This window comes from Haplochromis burtoni, unplaced genomic scaffold, assembly GCF_018398535.1.
Source record: "Haplochromis burtoni strain Fernald_Lab_line unplaced genomic scaffold, NCSU_Asbu1 Contig_368, whole genome shotgun sequence".
NCBI lineage: Eukaryota > Metazoa > Chordata > Actinopteri > Cichliformes > Cichlidae > Haplochromis > Haplochromis burtoni.
In genome coordinates this window covers 278,695-301,558 of record NW_024582729.1, presented here as the reverse complement: position 1 = coordinate 301,558, position 22,864 = coordinate 278,695, and the positions used below count along the sequence as shown (strand labels likewise).

The 22,864-nt window shown below is 40.0% G+C and overlaps 2 protein-coding genes across 8 annotated transcripts in view; one reads left to right on the top strand and one right to left on the bottom strand.

Moving 5' to 3' along the window:
* The window catches only part of gca (grancalcin), a 13,719-nt gene extending 10,440 nt beyond the window's left edge, over nt 1–3,279 (top strand). For both annotated transcript variants that reach the window (XM_042228939.1, XM_005943390.2), the window contains exons 6-8: nt 41–154; nt 361–419; nt 2,612–3,279. In XM_042228939.1, the coding sequence (XP_042084873.1) occupies nt 41–154; nt 361–419; nt 2,612–2,638 (200 nt within the window). In that variant the 3' untranslated portion in view covers nt 2,639–3,279. The remainder of the gene's footprint in view (nt 1–40; nt 155–360; nt 420–2,611) is intronic.
* A 249-nt stretch (nt 3,280–3,528) lies between these two features.
* Nucleotides 3,529–22,864, bottom strand: part of kcnh7 (potassium channel, voltage gated eag related subfamily H, member 7) — a 76,911-nt gene continuing 57,575 nt past the window's right edge. For 2 of the 6 annotated variants that reach the window (XM_014340432.2, XM_014340433.2), the window contains 7 exons: nt 22,219–22,471; nt 20,495–20,700; nt 19,872–19,956; nt 15,271–15,561; nt 13,984–14,143; nt 9,900–10,077; nt 3,529–8,425 (listed from right to left, as the gene is read on the bottom strand). In XM_014340432.2, the coding sequence (XP_014195918.1) occupies nt 8,150–8,425; nt 9,900–10,077; nt 13,984–14,143; nt 15,271–15,561; nt 19,872–19,956; nt 20,495–20,700; nt 22,219–22,471 (1,449 nt within the window). In that variant the 3' untranslated portion in view covers nt 3,529–8,149. Of the gene's footprint in view, nt 8,426–8,921; nt 9,068–9,899; nt 10,078–13,983; nt 14,144–15,270; nt 15,562–19,871; nt 19,957–20,494; nt 20,701–22,218; nt 22,474–22,864 lie in introns of those variants that run through there. The other 4 variants (XM_042228936.1, XM_014340434.2, XM_005943391.3 and 1 more) reach the window with 3 other exon arrangements.

Here is a 22,864-nt window from a genome sequence, read left to right as displayed (position 1 = left end):
TACAGTTTGAACAGTTCCTTTTTTTTATTTTATTTTTAAGGCTACCGCATCAGTCCACAGGCCCTGAATGCTATTCTCAAGCGATACAACAAAGGGGGCAGGGTCTTCTTCGATGACTATGTGGCCTGCTGTGTGAAACTCCGAGCTCTCACAGGTATGAGAAGACAGACAAGGTCTGACATGTTCAGTGATCAGCCATTGCAAACGCAGACATGGCTTTCATTTCACCTGTATTCCCCTGCTGTTCGCTGTAGTGTGCTGCAATGTTCTACTTTGCTCCATCCTTACGTCTGAGTCACGAAGCAGCAAGAAATTAGTTTTATCGAAATCGTGACCCTGATCTTACTCTGCCTGTTACAGACAACTTCAGGCAGAGAGATGTCATGCAGCAGGGATCTGTCACCTTCCAATATGATGATGTAAGTATTTTTTATGTCTGGTGTTCCAATTTAGCTCTGCCCGAATCTGCTCAGATCACCTGGTTGCTGTGTTTGTGGTGTTCCAAACACCTGTGTTACCCATGCAGGAAAAAAAGATTTCTCCAGTCTTACTCTATTTTATTTATTTATTTTCCTGTCCTAATCCCCAGTCATGGCCATATCACAGTCCAAGTTAAGCCCTTTGCAGACATGAATAGGCAGGATTTGGCCAGCATTATAGACATTTTTCATCGGTTGTGAGTTTGGTGCACTATTCTTATATAAGCACAACGTAAACTTAACAGTAGAAAGTTACAAGGTTAAAGATCCATTTAAACTAGGGCTGCTCGATTATGGCAAAAATGATAATCACGATTATTTTCACTGAAATTGAGATCTCGATTATTTGACGATATTAATTTAACCCTTTAAGACCTACCATAGAACCAAGTCCGCCAGAGCTTATATTATTTTTTTTATTTTTATTTTTTATTTATTTATTTATTTTTACATGTTGTAGTGCCATTTTTGGGAGCATTTCAAGTTGCTATACATCAATACAACTGTTATAGCCCATATTTTAATAATATGTATGCATTAAGTCCATAGTAATTACATTAATTACAAAAAAAGTGCAATAAACTACAAAAAAATTGAAAATCGTTTTTGTTTTTACATATATTTCTACTTGGGGAAATTTAAGAGGTTTATCCCTCAAAACTTTAAATACAAAAAAGTTGCAAAAAATAGTTTCCCACCACAGTAAATTTATTTTGAGTGTCTTCATAGTTTTATTTTGGAGATACAGCAATTTTTATATACTGCAGGAAAAACAAAAAACAATCCTATGATGCAAATTTGCAAAGAAAACAGCACATGCATCAAAATAAACTATTTCCAGCAGTGCAATTCGAGTTCTAAGCATCCCAGCAACTTCAGAAAAGTCAAACATGACTTATAAAAACACCAGTATAGGCTTTTAAGGCCTACAAGTAAAAAAACAACATTTTCCATGAAAATGACGTCCCTTCCGGTTTCGGACAGGAAATGGCGGACATGCGATAGTTCGCGTTGACATCTTTTTCATTGTGGGAAGTGTTACGAACAGCTGATCGGATCGGCAAAGCGTGTTTCTGGAATATTATGTTTTTGTTCCTGCAAGCGCTTTTTATGCAATTTTTGCAAAGCTTTATGTGGAAGGAAGCTGATGGCATAAGATGTAAGTACAACTCCTCCGGTTTCATATGCAAAACAAATTATTGCGCTAGCTTACGCTGTTCCGGTTCTACAGGGATTTAAAGGGTTAACAATAACAATGTATTGAATAATGACTTTAAAAAATAATATAAAATAGTGTGCAAATACTGATAACAGTGCAAATGTTTGCAATATAAGAAATAAATGAAAAATGTAAACATCTACGTTTAGTGAACTTTGCAGTGTTGCTCTGTGGCGCAGCTACGACGCTGTAGCAAAGTTTACACACTATGTCTACTTGATCCACGTCAAGTAGAACCCATAATGTTTCCACACTGCTGAAGTTTTGTTTGTTTTTTTTACCTCTCTTTTCAACCAACGCCAGTCACTCTCCTCCCCAAATAACTTCTGCTTAGACCCGAGCTTCCCTCGGGTCTTCTTAATTGTTGTGACAGGTGTTGGAAGTGCAGAGAGGTGCGCTTGATTTGCCACACGGAGCAGCGCGAGAGTAAAGCACGAGGGAGGGGCTAATAATCGGCTCAGTCATTTTTAATGATCGTTGAAAGCCCAGATCGTAATCGTGATTAAAATTCGATTAATTGAGCAGCCCTAACTTAAACCTGATCTCACTATATCTGACTTGCTTTTTCATATGCACTTCTTTCAAGCAATGTGTAGAAAACTTAAGAACTACAGTGATAGTCCCCTCCTCACCTATACCCTTTATCGCTCTGGAGCTTTTCCGTTGCACTGACAGGGCTCCGAGAAACTATCATAGAGGTTTTGTCCTTGCACACCTGTACACCCACGGTGTGAAATGTTCTCAGCATGACAAACAAAAGCACGCTGTGCAGAGGGCCCAGGACGTGTTTGCAAGCTGTGGGATCCTGCAGCAGTTGGGGGTTTGCTAGCATCTTGCTGTAGCTTTAAAAAGCATTTCCTGTTGAGTTGTTGTGGATGACCACATTTACCACTCTTCCCCCTCTTGTTGACAGTTTATCCTGTGCACAATGGCCATCTAAGTGCTGTCGTCTGTCCCAATCCACGAGGGCAAGCTGTTTGTGTGCCAATCAGAACCTAATTCTGGATTATTGTCTCACGGGAATGCAAGGGAAGGCCAGTATACTAAGACTGTGCAGCAACAGAAAATTCACCCACTGCTTGTAATGCTTACTATAATGCATTAATTGTGTATTTTACACAGGGATGTGCTGAAGATGTACACACATATTATAAATCAGCATTGAAGGGCAATATTTTAAAGCCTGTAATAGAAATGTTTGTCTTTCAAAATAAGGGCACAAATATTATAATCTTTTAAGTTTATTAAAAAAAATGTAATCTCATAAAATCTGCATGTAGTGGCTTTAAAGGGCTTCATCATAAACACCTTTTTGGATTTGGACTTCAAAAATACATTTTTTATTTAGGATGATTTCCAAGAGATTTTATTCAATAACCAAACACCTGTTTTAACAGAAATTGTAAGATATGCTAACAACGTATCGCTGTTAAAAAGATGCTCTGATGTGCCATTAGACTTTCTGAATGTACGCTCCAAACACCTTTTGTTGGACTTACAGGAAGTGCATCACGAGTCACGATTGATTGTTGTTACAAAGAACATGTTCATTTGCTTTTTATATTAAATGTTTGACAGTAATGGATTTTGTCAGTTGCTGTTTTCTCATTTCCCCAATCTGATGTATACCCCTGTTTTATACAATTTACAAAACCAGATGCATATAAATTAAATTTACCAAGCAGTCAGTGATGACTGTGTGTTCGAAAAGTAGAGTGAGATCTGCAGTCTGTTCAAAAATGTTCATGTGTTTGAGATTTTCCAGCTGGGAATGTTTCAGCTTTTCCCCTTCGTCCATTGACAGCATTTTTGGAAAATCAGAATAACGACTTTTAATCAGCAAGCATTCTGTTTATTTATTTATACAACTGCGAATCCCCGCCCCCCAAGTCTATTTACACAATACACTTTATTTCTTTAAATATAGTTAACAGAAACATTCAAATTAGCTGTTAAGTGTTGCATTGTATAAAATACAGTGGCAAACATTTAAAAAAATGCATAAAAACAATTGTGAACAGCACTAGATTTAAAAAGTGACATATCGAGTACAGCAAGTTTTCTAATCTCTGTGCAAAAGTCTGCAAATCCCAAGAAAGTTCATTAGATGCCTCTTCAGGTGTTGGACATGTCAAGTTTTGTTCTACACATGTGCTTGAGAAAGAAAGCTTATCCAAAAAAAGCAGGAAACATTTGTATCGTCCTGTAAAGATCTTTAATCTCACCCATGTTAATTGTGTATTATCTTACCACTTGGTTCTTCTGGAAGGATAAATCTGATTTCATCATTTCTCTCATATCTCACCAAGTTTTTGATCACGTCTACATGTATTATTGAGTGGTTTGGAGTCAAAGGATCAAATGCAAGCCAGGCTCTCTTCAGAGAACAGCGAAGTTCTGGGTTTGAACTTGCTTGTTTCAACATACCAAATGATCAGAGAGAAAGGTCCAAGTAAAAACTGGGGGGAAAAAATCATCAAATCAATGTGCAAAAAATCAAGACAAACTCTGTGCAACACATCGCCTTCAGTGTTGCCCATCTCTGCTTGCTACATTGAGAGGCTACGCCTGACATTAATCATCATCATCGTCCCAGCAGTAGTCCACAGCATTCCAACCGAGAGCAGGGCTTTTGGAAACAAACAAGGTACATAGAAAAATAATGGCAAATTAATACTTTGTTTTAGAAAAATAGATGTAACTGTTATTTCCAAGTCTCTGCGGATGAGTCGTGTGCTGTAATTACAGATCAATACGTGTCACGCAGACCTTTTTATAATTGTTTCAAGTGCAGTCTCCATGCAATACACGAGCTTGTGCTGGACTTTATGTAGTTAGAAAACTAAAAGGACTAATTCTCATAATGCAGTCTAATCTAAAATGGTTTGGTACATTTACATTTGTGGATAAGCAGATTTTTGGTGTGTCGGACTGATGTTTGTAAAGGCTAGAGCAGGCGAATAAAGCTAAGGCCGTTTGGAGGCTGAGCTCTGTCCTCAGCATAAAATACATGAAATAAACCTTGTTTAAGATGATTGTTTAATCATCATGCTTTGTTAACGTTCACATAGGCAATGTTATTTTAGGAGTATAATGGAAGACGTAAAGCATGCAACTGAATGAAACAAGCCTCCAGCAGTTCCTTCCAGCTTTCAAGACAATTTGGGACGCTGGTTCCTGTCAAGCAGTCTCATTCTCAAACACTTGAAGGACTTTTATGTCAAGGAAATCAGTTTAGGAGTTTTAATTATTTCTAAAACATTCATTTTCTGTGACAAAATGACAAATGGAGCTCTTCGTTTGAAAGAATAATACCAAGTTAAGATGAATTTGAATAGGTGTAAACGCAAAGTCCACTTTATCTGATGTATCCAGATACAGATAATTCATAAGAAATCATGTATGTGTGCACAAAAAGTGAAATGTGTACACATATTCTTTTCTTCTTGTATGAACCGGGCATGTGTATTAGGAAAATTACCTTCTTAAACCATGAATGTATTTAGCCAATCCTGTCACTGATCTTTTGTATACAAAAACTCTGGATCTTGTGTGAAACACTCACTTGTGGGAACTGTGTTCTGTTGGTCTCAGTTCTACAATCAGAAACAGATCAGCAGAAGCTAGAGCTCTGTATGTGTAAAGCAAAGGGCAGCAGGTGCAAGGGTTAAAAAAAAAAAAAAAGAATACCAAGGCATCAATAAGGTCCTCCAATAAGCCCGATCCTTATGTATAACCACTACACACTATTATTGTTATTTATAGCTCCCACATCAAAAGCATTTACCAGATTTAGTGTTGCTCAGTCACGCTAGAGTGTAAATAGGGCAACAACCTTGGTTGCCCTGTGATTGCACTGAATCGTGAAGCACCTTCAAGCTTCAAATAGGGCAGCGACCCATCTCCAAACAGGAAATGTGGACTGATCCTCTCACACAAATTGGCAAAGGTTTGCATATAATTGCTAAGTTAGGAATAAAGTCAGACTACAAACATGTTGCAATGAGGCAACGTGTCAATATGAGCAACTCTCCTGTGATGAGTCTCTGCAACAGCCCACTCGACTCAACTGGTTGCTGCTAGTTGTATACTGATTATATTCCTGTATCAGAGCCTGTCATTTTGCAGTTATTCTGCTATATTGCAAAAACAATTTATGGAGGAATTTCTGTTTTAAAAACATAATGTTCTGGCTGGACTCTGAATCTACATACCGTAGCTAATGTGAATTTCTATTTACTTTCTGTGCAACAGATTAGCAGTTTTGACTAATTCCTCACAGATAACTGCAGTAGTGTTCACAGACCTGGTCCTATCTTCGAAACAACTATTTCAGAGGCAATAAGATCCCAAGGTTGCAGTAATTTTGGTCACACCACAATCTCCACCCACTGTTTTCTACAGTGTGATAATAATTAAATAATAAGAAATGTAAGCTCCGGGACACTTTCTTTTGTTTTATTTCCATCACATTATTACTGATCTCCATGTCAGCAAGTCAAGCTTGACTTACTCTGAGAAAACCATGTGTACGCATGTTCTGAAGTGTTTGACTCATCCTTTGTCCGGCTTTTTCATGCATATTCATGGTTTATATATTTGGCTACTGGTAAAAGTTGGATTTGTGTGTGTGTGTGTGTGTGTGTGTGTGTTTTGTAAATGGACTAGCTTAATAAGCTACAGGAATTATTGTTGGTGAATTAGCCTGAAAAGACTGGAAAAAACAATACATTTTGTGAACTTTCTGTCACAAACAGCCATCAAAGATTCATGCTGACTTTTGTCAGTGTCTCGTTGATCACTACCAAAATAGAATAGGACAAGCAGACAGTGAGCTGTGCTTCACACTGTAAACCATCACAGAAAAAAAACTTGTCCAAACAGCCTTGACATAAATGTCCTTCATGTTTTTGACTTCCTCAGGGTGTTAATCATCTTCATGTTGTGGTCTTAATTTTTGTTTGTTTCTAATAATTAAAGTGAGCTGAAATGTGTGAAGCTTTACATCAGGTTTGCTCTATACAAGTAAATTCATCCACAGCACAAACGCTATGTTCTTCAGCTCATAGATAATTATTTCCAGAATGTATTTAACTCTAGAAACATACCAGAAAATCCACTGTGGCTCCTCATCATTACATCATTATTGCTTTCAAAGACTGACAAAGTTGTCATTGTGCTATGGGACATCAGAGCAGCCTCTACACACTCTAATATTACATCCTGTAATAGGGGCTGAATAACTGGTTTTTCATATGTCATGGCAATGTGGTGTACATTAGGCACGCTAAACATACAGACAGCTCTCCTTGCCAATATGCGACTGCACCAATTTATTTGGAGCTTGAAAGCTGTGGAGTGAAATATAAACTTAGCACAAAAAGTAAGGAAGTTTGTGTTTGGCTAATTGTATCAGTGATTGTTTATTTCCCCTTAAATGGTGCCACATTTGTAAGGAAAATGCATTTGTGGGTTGAGCAGCAAAGTTAAGTATGTGGTTGCTTGCCAAACAGCTTATTCTGTGACCAACACAACCACTTTGGCTGACTTGGGTCAAATGGTGGTTATAAAATGGGACACCAGCGCACAGCACTGTGCTACCAAGCTGGTGACTAGGATGAGGAGGAGGTGGAAGGCGAGGCCCCTGTTTTATAATGAACAAATTGTCAATGTTTCTTGTTTCTTCGCACTTCAGTCATTTAATTCAATAAATAACACCAAACAAGACAACAGATAAGCTGGTTTGGTGTGTTTTTCATAGTTTCAACCCACTTGCTCAACACTGCTGCTCAACCCACAAATGCATTTTCCTTACAAATGTGGCACTATTTAAAGGGAAATAAACAAGCGTTCCAACAGTATAACATTTATTAGCAAGAAGGATTATTACAACAAAGAAATAATTGACCAAACACAAATTTCCATACTTTTTGTGCTAAGTTTAGAAATGCCTTGGAAAGAGTTTCAAGTAGCTTTGTTCCCTGTGAGGAGGGAAGAGTGGTGGAAAATGAGAGTGGAAAGCTACAGTCTGTGTGCAGTCTGTGAGCATGCTGAGGCCACCCCTGAATGAATGGTGGTTTGCACTGTGTGTGAGGAACATGCAACAGAAGACATGAGAAAAAAAAAATCATGCATATCTTTTCGGAAGAGCACATTAGGTGCCTTGAGTTGCTGGCAGTGTTCTATTTCAACTATGTACATGGTAGATGATGACTTTACACGTGGAAGTAATATAGTGTATAAATACCTCTGTATAAATGGATTTTATACATCTAAATTGGAGCACAGGGCAGGGACGGAGGAGGGAGCTAGGGGGTTTTCTCAAAAGGAATGGAAGAAAGTCTACAGTTTCTTTTAACCTTTGCATATTTAGTCTCTTTCTTAAACCCTGAGTCAAGCTTTAGAAATAACCTTCAGTCATTGTCGAAGGGTTTGGAGTGGGGGGTGGGGGCTACATCCCTGGAAGCCCCGGGTCGGAGACTGGCCTGTGGAGTCCCAACATTCCTGAGCTGCTGGGGACATCTGGTAGAGAGGCTTGCCGGCTTGATGGGAAATTCAGTGGATGTTGGTGGTGCTGCTGCTCTGCTGAGTCTAGGATGTCTCTCTGCTCAGTGTTGGTGTTATTCTCAAGCAGTCCAGCTAAGTCCCCATTGGGATGAGTCTCTGCATGGAGAAGGACTGGGGAGGTTTCTTTGGATGTGTTCAGGGCTCTCTCTGAGCCGGGGCTCTGGGGATGGAACAGTACAGTGGAAATCCACAGAAATTAAAGAAAGACTACACACAGCAAGCGACTTTCTATCACATGATATAAACCCCTGACAGCCGGTCAACGTAGGAGTGGTTTTTGGTAGTTCTTTCCAAGGCTTTATCTCACTTTCTTATTAGTTTTAATAAATAATAAATAATAAAAATTAAATTAAATTTAAATTTTACTGTGAATTTTGTCCTTCCATATATGTGCTCTCCCGCACTATTTCAACACTGCTTTCATAAATATCCACCTATAATACAAAACCTATAATAACAGGAGATGAAAAATTTTATTTGCTGTCCAGTAGCCTCTTTATTTATATGCCACTACTGCATGCCATTAACTTTTTCTACTCTCTGTGATTCGTTCTGTTTGTTGACTTTCTGCTCCTGTTTTCTCTCTCTTGTTTTTTACGTCACCTGATGGCTGCCCTCTCCTGAACCTGGTCCTCCTGGGAGGTTTATCCTGTTTTTAAAAAAAAAAAAAAAAAAGGAATTCTTCCTCCCCACCATCACCAGTGCTTTACTCATAGGACACACAAGGGCAAAATATGGCTTGAGGTTCAGAACTGGCACATGGAGCTTCCTAATCAGGCTCCTGATGTCCTAAAACTAAAAACTAAAAAACAAACAAAACAAAAACAAAGAACAGTTAGTAGATCTCATGGCGAATGACTGAAATGAGTCCATCCTGCTCGATTTAAACAAGAAAGTGCAATAGTGCAAAAAAGTCAATGTGGCCTTTTGAAAACAAACGCTTCTGATGCTCGTCACAGGAGATTGCTGGTTCATAAGGATAGTATTATTAATAAATCTTATAACATTTCAGGCTATTTACCTTCAAATGTAAAAGGACCGTGAACTGTGAACTGCTGCCACAAATAAATCAAACTGGATTTAATGGAATAAAAGATCAATATTTAATATTATTTTGAAGGGCAAGCTGCTCCAACTTTACAACAGCAGCACGCTGAGTGATGACGGGCAAAATCCACTGGTGTTCTCTGATTTGTGTAACGCAGAGCTCCATCACAGCTAACCAGTTTGCTCTACTATGCTCGAAAATAATTCCTAACTGATGTTTTCCTTGCTGACCTGTGATGGAGGGACTGTAACATGAACAGCAGGTTTTGTACTGTGTAATCTTTGCTTTAAGTAAACATTAAGTAAATGTAGAGGAAATGACCCCTTTAAGCTCTTTTTGGTAAGGTAGTTGCTATTTGGTTTGACTTTTGGTAACTGTTATTTAATTATATAATAATTACAAAAAAACCCCAAACAACACAAAAACTATGATTGGAATTCATCAACAAGAATCTTAAGATTATACAGATTTGAAATTTACCACAAAAACGGAGCCAAAGCTATTGTAAAACAGTGTGACAACCAGCTGAAAACCGTGGCAGTGTTAGGGAAAATCAGCGTTTCCACTCATTAAGCTTCTGCTGTACCTGCGGCTGGGATGGAGCAGGGCTCACATCGATGGCAGACACCAGCTGGATCCTGACGGCTGGCCTCTGGTACTCTGGGCTGGAGGTGACGGTGCTATAAGCTGGAGGACCGGCTGCTGTTTGCCTCTGAAGGAGCTGCAGGATAGCCTGGATGTCTGCAGTCATCTGGGACTCAAGTCTGATGGCCACAAAACATGAAATAAACTGAAAAGCAGCATGACAGTGGTTCCATTTTGGATGCTGTAGATCTTTGTGTTTCATTAGAGAAAACACATCTGAAGGAAATATATTAGCAGAACAAAAGTTCACTTCAACAAAGTAACAATGAGCCTTGATAGTTGATTGTTTACATCAGGGGAGGGGAACTCCAGGCCTCAAGGGCCTGTGTCCTGCAGGGTTTTAGATGTGTCCTTGATCCAGCCCAGCTGATTTAAATGGCGAAATTACCTCCTCAACATGTCTTGAAGTTCTCCAGAGGCCTGATAATGAACTAATCGCTTGATTCAGTTGTGTTGATCCAGGGTGATATCTAAAACCCGTGGGGACACCAGCTCTTGAGGCCTGGAGTTCCCCCATTTTTGATGCTCGACATCAGGGGTGTCAAACAAAATTAATAGGTAATTAGCAAGACTCTATAGAAAGTGGTAACCCCTAACTCTACCTAAGTAAATTTAAATAAATGTAAGTAAATGTAAATGTTTGGAAAAATGTACTTCTAAAAGCGTCTGGACTTCTTTAAGTTCCTTGAAGACGTTTCACCTCTCATCCGAGAAGCTTCTTCAGTTCTAAGGGTCAAATGGTGGAGAGTCCCAGATTTAAACCTAGTGGGAGTATCCCCCACTGGGTTTAAATCTTCTCTCCAAGCTCCTTAGACTACGATGACCTGGATGACTGAGAACCTTCAGACGTACTTCTAAAAGTACTTTTATTGCACCATGTTCATTCACCCATAAGCTGCTGTAACATGAATCAAATGGTTCTATATGTGGGGGTTATACCCCATACATATGGAATATGTAACGGAGTGGAGAGATAGTCTTGATATGATAGAGAACTAAAGTGCTCTTACTAAATCCCCAACGTCTGCAGTAATAGTATCAGTGTATCAGTAGTGCAGTTTACTACCAGGATTTTAAAAAATGTATTTGTGTAAATTTCAACTGTTTTGCAGAGTGTAAGTTATGCAGTGTGTGGACTGTTATACAATAAATATGCAGACAGAAAAAGCATACCACAGTTTAGTGCAGTACCATGGATGGAACACTAGAGGGAGCTTTAAAGCTTCCTTCATATAGTAAGGACAATCAAGAGTTTCCCGGTAGTATGATCCTGCTCAAATGCAGAGCCTTCAGGAAGATGAGGAATTCTCAAAGGTGTGACCGAACACATGTAGTGTGTGCATGTATTGATGCATTAAAGATTTCACCAGCAATAAATAAGGAAAGATAATTCAAATATTCTGAGTTGTGTGCTAAAGATATTCGCTAGTAAAAAGTCTAGTAATTCCCTCCAAAATGAAGTGGAAATGTGAAGTAGTAGATAATGAAGAAGTGCTCCCAGTGCTCAGTTCCCTCACTGTTGTGCCAATTTTGAACCTGATTCTGTGATATCTGCACTTGAAAGTATAAAATCCTCTATAAAAATGAACTGTTTTTCATTTCTCCTGGAGATCGCTGCATCACCTTATGCACCAAGTTACATCATGAGCCACAGGGTGTTAGGTGATGAATCACCTCTTTTCCCCCTGCTTACACACTCCTTTTCTGTCCTTCAGTACAAAATAAAGAGAGTCAGTAAACACAGCGAGCAAAACAGAAGCTTTCCAGTGCAGACTCGAGCACATTGGTACTTTGTCAGGTGAGTGGGGGTTTTTTTCACCCAGAGGACAGAGTGGAAGTAAACACTTTGTCTCGGTTCTGCTGTGAGGGGAAATGAGGGTTGGTAGTGCGGTGGCCAAGCCTGCCCATCAACTGAATCAGCATAAATGGCTGAAAGGTAATCAGCAGTGATGAGACCAGAATTTCTACCGAGAGGCAGTGAGCAGAATATTGAAGAAACTCAAGTAGTTCCACCCTTCAATTCATTACTTCATGTGAGATTTGCGAGACAGTTGCTAACAAATGCCATCTCCTTCAATTGGCAACTTTACTGTGACTTCCACAAACCAAACCTCGTAGGATGACGTCGAAACCCTTGCAATTTGTCTGTATCTTGTGGCTCTGCGCTATAAATAGACAGTCGCTAACTGTCTTCCTCCCCCTCATCTGTATCAGTGCACCAGCCCAGAATCACACCAGCTGCTCACATGGTCCACTCTCTGCATTAACACAGCTGCAGTGGGTGTCTGGCCTAAAATGTGTATGCAAGTTTTAGCCAATTATAGGCAGAATTATGTGATTCACATGGCTAGCTCTCAAAGAAGCTGCTGAAAAATACAAAGCCTATTATAGAAAATTGAGTCAAACATGATCCCAGAGGTGTCTTTAGTAATCCAAAGGTTAAGTGCCTGAAAAATCCTGAAATAGCATTCCACTGATTTAGCTCCTGTAACATTGACTAGTGATGGTAAATCTGATTGGCCAGTAGTACTGACCAATAGATTAGTTTAAGTTTTAACCAAAACTGTTCAAAATGTGAAAAAAGCCTGAAAGTTTACATATTGGTGCTTTTTTCTTTGTTCCTTTATTTAAAAACAGGACATCCGTGATTTGGCAGTTGCTCCCCAGAAAAAGGATGTGTTATAGTTTTTATGGGATTAACTGAGAAAGCTAGCTTTCTGGTATAAAAATGAGCTATGAGTGGTTTCAACAATGCAAAAAAAGTAGAAGAGATCAAAATGCGTGGTCTACATAGGAAGAGAAATGGAGAAGGGGGTCAACTTGAAGGAAAAGTATGTGAATAATGTGACCGTGAAGAGGGTTGCAGACAGAATCATGAGTTTGAACCCAGAAATTTAAGGGGTGATGCTGAATGTTGTCAGTGTCACAGGTTGAATATGTCAGTTAGAAGAAAGAATTCTAGAGTAAGTTGGATGAAGCAGTAGAGACTGTTCCCATGGGCGAAAGAGTGGTGATTGGAGTGGATGTCAATAGACATGTAGATGAAAGGAACAGAGGTGATGAGGGCATGCTGTATAGCTATAGTGAGAAATCGAGAAAGACAGATGGTAGTGGATTTTGTGAAATGGACAGAAATGGCTGTAAACACAAAGGGAGAAACATAGGGTGATCTAAGAATGAAGGAAGTTAAACACAGGTGAATTACATCTTATGCAGAAGGGGAATCCGAAAGAGAAGACTGCAAAGTTATGTCAGGGGAGAATGTCGCTAGTTAGTGTCAGACGGTAGTCTATAGGAAATTACTGTATATTAAGAAGAGGAAGCAAGTACAAATAAAGCTGAGGATGAAAGAATCGTATGCACAGTTCAGGGAGAGAGACCTGCTCTGGTTTGTAGGGAAGTGTTACCGATGAGTGGGAAAGTACAGCTAAAGTACACCAAACAGTTGCCAAGAAGCTGTTTGGTGTACTTGGTGGGGAAATGGAGAAGTGCAGGAATGTATTCAAAGAAATAGGTTAGCTAAGAATTAGTTGAGTAGTCAGAGAGTTGAAGAATGGAGACAGAAGGCTTGCAGTGACTTCTATGTGATCCTAGGCACTAATGAAGGCGAAAAGGACTTTTACTGACTGGCTAGGCAGAGCGCTTGAGTTGGAAAGGATGTGCAGCATGTTTGGGTGATTAATGATAAATGAAATGAAAAATGAAAAAAAAAATACTTATGCTATATATACTTATATATGTAGATAGTAACGTGTTTAGGACTGACATCATGTTCCATTCTGCTCAGCAGACTTTTGCAGGGACGTTCAGCTTCAGCTCCAGCATTGACTGATAAACTGGTCTTTTCCTGCTGCTGTTGCTATATTGCATTTAGAAATTCACTATTGAGTTTAGCCGCTAAAGTTGCCTGAAGCCTCTGTATCAACGTAATCCTGAGTGTTGACGATACAAAGAGCATTTACAGTCTTTTGGTTTGACATGACCAACAAGCTGTTTCAAAACCCTTCCCCTTTGCCCTTGCGCACCTGTTGAGGTGCTGCTGTAGCAAGTCTAGACGTTGCTCCACCTCTCCATAGGTGAGCTCTGTGTCACTGTCATCCTCCCTGGCTGGTGTTTCCTGGCAGTGAGCAGACTCCTCCGCAGCCTCACCGGGATGCTGATGCACCCACTCGTCAGGGTGGAGCTCTGGAGGGAAAGACATGCAAGCAGAGATGAATACGCATACACACGCGTGCACAAGAAACGATCTGTGTTATTAGAATGGTTTCTCAGGGAAAGCACTGTATGTGCTGTGCCCTCTCATCATTTAGCTTTACTGAGCTCCGAGCAGCTTACCACCTTCTGATTCCTGACATTTACACTGGAGAGGAAAACACCCATCTGACCCCAGCTTGCATCACAACCTCAGTGGGATTTTCCTGCCTCTCTTTTGGGTTTCTGCTAGAGATTAAATTGACATTTCCTGTGCATTTCTCTCGCCAGTTTGTAAGAATCAATATCACTCTGCTCTCCAGAACAAATCCTCTTACAGCTGTAACATCTGAATTGTGGGATATTATCAAACCAACACACTGACACAGATTTCCCACGTCAGTGTGGAATCCTGCTGAGTTTGACTTACAGTTAAAATGCAGGAGCGCCCTGTGCGTGTGTTTATACTAAACCAATTTATGGAGGATTTAAGGTGACTGCAGCTGACTACTGAGAGTGCAGATCAAATGAAGTCAGATGCAGCTGTTTATGTGGAAGCTGCATCTGCATTGGAATGCATAGGAGGATTCTGTATCGGTTTGCTGCGCCTTTACAGCCGGTACAGTCCTATTAACAACATTCACATTAACAACATGTTTCCAACAGATCCTTCAGTTTGGCCCGAACCTACAGTCACAAGGGGTGTCCCGAGCCAAGTGCTGGATAAAATCCTCTTACATTTTATTACTGAGTTGGTTTTAGGTTTCAACATGACACATAATCCTTTTTGGGATTTTTAATAGATGTGACAATCCTCCCCTCAGGCTTTTTTAACTGGGGTTTTTTGAATTCTTGAAAATGAACTTCTAAGTTAATTACTTATTCTGGTGTCAACCTTTACAGGGAAAAAACCCCCAGATTTACAGGAAACTGTGTATTTGAACAATGTCAGTAATTTCTCAGATGTTTCTTTAGTGTTTTATCCACTTGGTTTTTGTTAGAAAAAAACATTTATTTGAATGACAGGAAAGAAATAAAGACTAATCTCTTGTTACTTGATGGAGAGATAAAAAAAAAACCTCTTCATTTGTAGGAACAAATACATCTGACATCTCTGTCACCTTTGTATTCCTGGTTCTGTGCGTTGTCTCCAGCCTGTGTACTGGAAGCACTGTTCAACCCAAGGCCCAGGGCGTGGTCCCTTACCACCGGGTAGCCCAGCACACCAGAACACAAGGGCCTCTGCTCCTCTTCCTCCTCCCTGCCTTCCTCTTCCTCCTCATCCTCATCATCCTCTCCCTCCTCAGCAGACTCTCTCCTCTTCTCAGCTGCCGAGGAAGCATAGATCTGCCTCGTCTGCTTTGTGTTGCAGTAGGTGACCGCAGTCTCCTTGTTGTCCTGGTTGTGGGAGCCTACGGGCACAAAGTGCAGTCAGAAAACCTGCTGGGGGAACACTGACTTCCTCTGGGGATGTGGGGGTTGCCTTTGTTATCTGACAACAGTAGCACGTGTCTTGCTTTGGGATTAAAGTGAGGACAAACAATGTTAAAGCACAATCTAGCCTGTTAATGTTGTGCATTATATCATAATGTGTTCCAAATGTGTGTTTACAAGGCTAGCTTGTTCAGCAGTAATGAATAGTGAACATGAGCTTTTCATTCCAAACTGAAATGAGGTCTAAATCTTCACACCTGATGGATGCAGGCAAGATATGCCAGCTGCTAGTCTGTGAAATGGACCATTAGCTACTTTCTCTGTCCCTACTTGTGTTATACTGTGAGATGGTGACACCAGTGACAGAGGACTCGTAACCATGGTGACCAATTAGATTAAATTAAAGATATTCCACTTCACGTACGAAGTACTGAATGATGATGAAGCATTATATTTTTAAAATCTCTTAGTATCAACTGTTGCCAGAAGAGCTCTTCACTCTCATACTGCAGACTTGTTTGTGTATTTTATTTTACAGTCGACTAGGAGGCAGCGCCTTCAGCTACTGGATCTCTTTTCTGTGAAACTAGCTCCCAGTTTGGATTTAAGAGACAGACATGCTCCCTACTTTTCATATTAAGCTTTAAACTCTTCTTTTTCCTACAGGTTATGAGTAAGTCTATGGGCTCAAAATGAGGTCATAAATATTTTGTACTTGTAAATCGATTTTGTACTTGTAAATCAGGATTTGTATGTGTAAAAAAAATTTGTGTGTGTAAAAAAGATTTGTATGTGTAAAAAAGATTTGTGTGTGGACTTAGCCAAAAAAAACCCTGCAAGTTACAAGTACGAATTTTGACCCTATTTTTCTTCCTTTCATCTGATTGGTCAATGTCATGTCAATCACAAATGTAACAATCCAATCAGAGAACAGATGGGTTTGGCTGTCTGAGGGGTGCTTTTTTTGAACTGCAGGTCTTTGAAGGGAATAAATGCCCTTTTACATGCCAACCCAGAGTTTTCCTTCATCACCACGAAGGAAAACAGTCTGTGGTCGTCTGAGTTGGTGATTTTTGTGTCACAGGTCTACGTGTTTAATATAGGGACTTCTCTGATTGGATTGTTACATTTGTGATTGACATGACATTGACCAATCAGATGAAAGGAAGAAAAATAGGGTCAAAATTCGTACTTGTAACTTGCAGGGTTTTTTTTGGCTAAGTCCACACACAAATCTTTTTTACACACACACAAATTTTTTTACACATACAAATCCTGATTTACAAGTACAAAACCGATTTACAAGTACAAAATATTTTTGACCACATTTTGAGCCCATATAAGTCTGGATCTGGATATCCAAACAAGTTATGCTACTATAGGCTCTGCTGGGAGATGCACTGAGCACTTATCTATTCTCACCTCCCCCCATTTTCCCCATTTGTTGTTTGTAGCCTCTCTGTGCTCTTCTTTCCACTCATCTCTTCCCCCTCACTCCAACCAGTCAACATATGGCTGCACCTCCCTGAGCCTGGTTCAGCCAGAGGCCTCTTCCTGTTAAAATGGTCTGTCAGATTGTTGAGGTTCTCTTTTTGTATGTTGTTGCCAGTGACAGTGACAAAAGATGGATTAATTAATGTAGTTTAATGAAATTGTTTAGACTTCTCTGTATTTTAAATTCTGTCATGCGTGAGCTTCAGAAAAGTACAAAACAAGTCCAGCTTGTCAGTGCCGAGCACTTTCACAATGCATTAACAGTGCAAATAGGAAGGTTCAGAGAATTGCTTTCAGTTTGTATGATTGAGCATGACTGCACAAAGAAACCTAATATAACCCAGCCTAACTGTAAGAAAACATTCTTTATTAAAGTATCTTTTCTGAAAATAAGCTTTTTTTATTTTATAAACCTCCCCTTTTATTAACATTGAGGCTGTCATTGCACTTGAGTCAGCACACATTCATGAGAAGGGGCTAGGAATGAGGAAGCGCAGCTTTGGCAAGTTAAATGGAGCATCAGTGGGCTTCAGTGTAACTCAAACACCACCTGGAGGCATCGTTGCGTAGACCTGTTTATTTAAAATACTGTCCTGAGAATCAAAAATGTTTGTAGGAAAAACCGAATTCGCAGCTAAGGTCACCATGACTTCCTACAGAGTGGACGGTGTGCCAAAAGGCCACCGTGTGATAACTAAATGTTGAATTCTTGAAGACATTCAACACATCCAAAGCATTGAAAAACACATCACCCAAAATTCATTCTCATTAGCCCTCATGAGTTTCTGACCTGACACAGGGAGGTCACATGCTTTGCTAAGACATCAGGCAACTCTGATTTGCCTGCTGTCTTCCTTTTAAGGCACAGTTTCAATACTGTTATTTGGTTAAGTGATCAGATTGGATTTGTGTGTCTACATGTCGCCCGGCTATCTGAATGAGTTGCTATGGTAACAGTGTAATAAGTAAGCAGCTCTGCATGTGTACCTTGTCCTTTGCGTCCTGTGTTTTGCATGACAAAAGACGCTTTGTAAACTGACTTTAGCATCCACACTGACACACTTCTCTAGAAATGTCCAAATGTGGTTTCAATCCACTTAAAAAAATGCTGGAATCTTTCTGAATACAATATAGATGTGCTAAAAATAGGTCTGAGAAAGGCTTCACACTCAGCTCCACCTAGGCTCTGTGCACAGGTACATGTATAGGAAAATGACTTCATTTGAATGTGAGTCTCTGTGATAGGTACAGGTATGTGAAACATCAGTCACAGAAAAAAAAAACATGAAATAAGGCTAAACAGAGAGTGTAACAGTGGTTTTGGAGATCATTTCTCTCAAATTATGCTGACAATTCAATACCCAAACTTTGGTCATTTAGTCATAAGATCCATAATTGCAGCTGCTGTTGCTCGGATGAAAGGCTCACTGTTAATTATTAATAAAAGCTACTTTCAGATGCTCCCTTACTCACAAGGGTCACCTCAGCAGGTAGTTCCATATTTGATTTGGCAGATTTACATGCTGTGTGTCTCTCTTTTACACAAGTCCAAACAGATCTGTGTCTAAAACAGTGAAAAGAATTTGCAGACTTTAGACTTACAGTTTAAGGTGATTGTCAAATTTTATATGTAACATTTATGACTAAGTTTTCAGAAGTTGATCAAATGAAAGTAAATAAATTAAAACTGAGAGAATGTTCACATTACTCTGTCATTAATCTGACAATCCCCGGTGAGGAAGGACAGGGCAGGAGTATTAGGAAAACTCTGTTTTAACAGGAAGACATTTACCGCATAGCCAGGCTCAGGTAGGTGCTGTCACCTGCTGAGGCCAGGTGAGTCATAAGGAGAAAGACAAGATGAACAAACAGCAACCACCAACAACAACAAGCAGGTAACAAGACAAAACAAACACACACAATCTTCTGGAAGTCCAAGCCTATAGCCCAGGGGTGTCGAACCCCAGGCCTCCAGGTCCAGTGTCCTGCAGGTTTTAGATCTCACCCTGGGTCAACACACCTGAATCATTTAAACCAGTCCTCTGGAGAACTTCAAGATATGTTGAGGAGGTAATTTAGCCATTTAAGTCAGCTGTGTTGGATCAAGGACACATCTAAAACCTGAATAACTAAAAATGGTTCAGGCACCTGATCCAATCCTAATTATAAGCTTTATGACACTGTCTGTCTCCTGAACCCAAACTGGAAGCCGTTTCCACAGAGGAGAAACGCCTTATAGTTGAAGGCTCTGCCTCCCCTTCTACTTTTAGAAACTGCGGGAACCACAAGTAAGCCGTGCAGGCGTATTGAAGAGTGCTCTGTAAGGATAACATGGTACTATGAGGTGTTTAAGATAGAGGGCCTGAAAGATCAGATGGATTCTATGAGGATTTTAAATGGGTTTTCTGGATTTTACAAAAAGCAAAGGAAGACTAGCTAATGTGGACTTTCTGTGCAGAGCCATTTCTAATTTTTTCAATATTCTGCATTTTAAAGTTGTTACTAGAGACTTGTTACATGGTCAGGAACGACTTTTAGGCACTGCTCCTTATAACTTACCTTACTGGAGGCCAAGATAATGCCATCCATGGTATGTATCAGTTTTGGCAGCATGTTTCTGAGGAATATTTAAATGAGGGTGCAGCAGGTCTGAGGTGTTAGCTGGCTGAATAAATGGCACTGCTATGGTAACAGTAAACAGTAAACAGCATGTGTGCTGGTTATCCAGATGCAAAATAAACAGGGTTTCCCATTTAAAACCACCAACAGTAGTGCTTTTGTGCATCACGCTGACCTGTGGAGGATTTCCTTCTGTATGAGACCCGTTTTCGACACTTGGAGTCATCCATGTTAGAATCAGTTTCTTGTGAGTAGGTCACCTATAAAGAGATGATGTATGATCAGACTGAACCAGCGTAAAAGTCTGTGTCATATCTGTGTCACTCGCCTCTGTTGTTCTAGAAGTAAAAATGTTAGAAGCACAAAAATTGTGTTGGTATTAAAACAACAAGCTTCCTTAACTAAGCAATATAAACTCCTGCATGTCTTGTTGGAACACCATGTCTCTGCTGTTTTTGTTGTAATCCTAGCACGCTCTTCTCATGTGTCACCTCTGCTCTGCGTCCCTCTCTGCTTTCCAGTTCTCTAAATAAATAACCAAAGGTCAACACAAAGTGCACTCCCAGCTCTCTTTTTAAAAGATAAAACTAGCTCATTTGGATTCACACACACACACGATGCTGCTCTCTCACTTAACGTGTTATTACAACCTCCCACATCATGTCTTCTGTCCAGCGATTAGTACTCTCTCATTCTTGTCTTCCAGCAAATGAGCGATTACAGAAATTTCTTTAAAATAGAATTGAATATGAAAGCCTATATTGCTATAATCGGTGGGGCAAGCCTTATTTAAGTTACCTTTGCATTTTCATCACGGAGGTCAAACGTGAGCTCCAGGTTAGTGAAGAAGTGGTCCGCGAATTCTGGATACATGTCCAGCACCTCCAGAATGTCCTCCCTCTGAATGGTTTGCAGGTCACAATAACTTAGTGCCCGCACATCTGCGCAGGATTTCCCCGGCTTTGCGTACAGGTGTATCATTTCTCCGAAGATGTCATTTTTGCCTAAAGAAGAAACAAGTGGGGAGGTTGACACAGGAAGTGTCATCTTTCAGCTTATGAAGGACATTTATTTTTGGCAGAAGAAATTAAATTAAAGTTACTGGAGAACATATAGCATATATAACTTGTAGATGCAGTGTTTTGCAGACTGGGGAACCTCTGCCTAAGAAACTCTCCCTCTGATGCTTTTCTTATAACCAAACATGTTACTGAGCTACAAATTAAGCTAATTAGATGCAAAATGTTCCTCCACCTGTTTTTCTTAAAATGATAACGATAAAACTTTGTTTCATATTGACTAAAATATGGATTTATGAGATTTTATTTACATTTTGTGTTATTTTTGTGTTGATCTACTTCCCTCGCAGAGAATGTGCTGACTTACATGTGATGGCCCTTGCTTATCCTAACCCTATTGTGTCATGTGCTTTCTCTAGACCTTATTGGCTGTGTGAAAAGAGCCCTTAATGAAAAACAAGCGTATAAAAGGCTCAGCAGGCTACACCTGCCCACAGCTGAGATGAGAAAAACAGGGAGACCAGATGAGATTTGCTGTGATTAAATCTGGAAGCTGTTGATAGCAGAATGCGGCTTCTGTCATCAAGCACTACATCACACCACGCTGACAACCACACAAAATTTCTCTACTCTCTTTTCTTCCGCTGTCACTTCACATTCTTTGTTTTCTATTGCTCTTCTCTTCTCTCTAACCTGCCCACTCGTTCATCCCTCCCCATTTCTTTTGTCATTTGTCTCTATATGAAAGAAATCGTGCCCTTTTTTTTCCATTAACACATATTCTCTGTTACCCTCATCCCACTATATGTACTCCCCCCACTGTGTTCTGTCCTCTCCCTTCATCTTGAGCATGCCTGTGAGGGAGCAGTAATCAGAATTTTCTTTGAAGTTAAAACAACATACCCGATAGGGAGCTCAGCTGCCAGCCCAGCCTTATTATAGCACAACTGAGCCATCTTCATTTAGCTGGCCCACCTGCATCTACACTAATGGAGGTGTACTCAGGCAAGTCCGACCAGACTGGACTGACAGGACTATCAGTCATACTCTTTTGAGGTTCCTTTTAAAGTGTTTTTGAGCTGGCTCATCAGCTGGATTCACATGTTATTCACTAATTAAGAACATTTAGATGTTTGCATACTTGGATGCTGAATTGTTGTCAGCGGGTTTTCTGCACTGTGAAAGCTCATGCTGGCTGTAACAGCACTAGAATTCATCAAACCCTCAGACATGAGAGTATGATTTGAAGAAAAAATGTTTTTTCTGTTGCTGAAAGCCAATCAAAAACAATTATTAACAAAATGTTATACTTTGGCTCTTTGGTTAAACTTAGACAAGACAAGAAGTTTGACATCCATCTATATAAACCTACAATCAGCAGGTGGTTGATGGAAAAGAGAAAAAGCCACTAACTTAAAGCATGCTGCTTTTAAAGTTAATGTTTGTTAATGTGAATGCAATTCATATCTAACGTAAATCTTTAGATGAGTAATGCAGACCCACCCAGGATGGCCACCACAACGTCATCCTTTAGGATTTCAATGGAGCCACGGGAAACAAAGTAGAGTGCTGTAAGTACATCTCCACTGTGGACTAGCGTGTCTCCAGGGGGTGCATGGGTCGTCTTAAACCTCATGGCCAAGGCCCGAAGGCAGCCCTTGGTGGCTCCGCGAAATGCTTTACAGCCCTGGAGGAGATTCTTGTTGAGGTGGAGGCAGATATCCGCCTGTAGGCACTCTGGAAAACCCTTCAGGACCTGAGTCAAAGCACACATGTGTATGGTCAGACGTATTGAGGTAGTATATTATGTAAGCTGTGATGGTTCTTTTTTCTTATATTTTATGACTTTGGGTTTGAGGTGAAGCAGTAGGTCGAATTGACTTGACTTCCAGTGAAATTTAATACAGTTGCCACTTGTGCTCTTTCCTTCTTCTCAAAACCCTGCAGTAGAAATGGTCTGCAATGTCTTTTTACTGTTTTAGTGAGCCTCTGAGGAGCTTAAAATAAGAGGTAAACAGAACATTTAGAGACTGTAAAGCTGTAGATAAATGAAATCACAAAGTCAAAACACAGATTTGACATTTGAGTCTTCTGTCTGTTTCTTTATGTACTCACATAATGAGAATCCTCTAAGAATTCTAACCTCAGT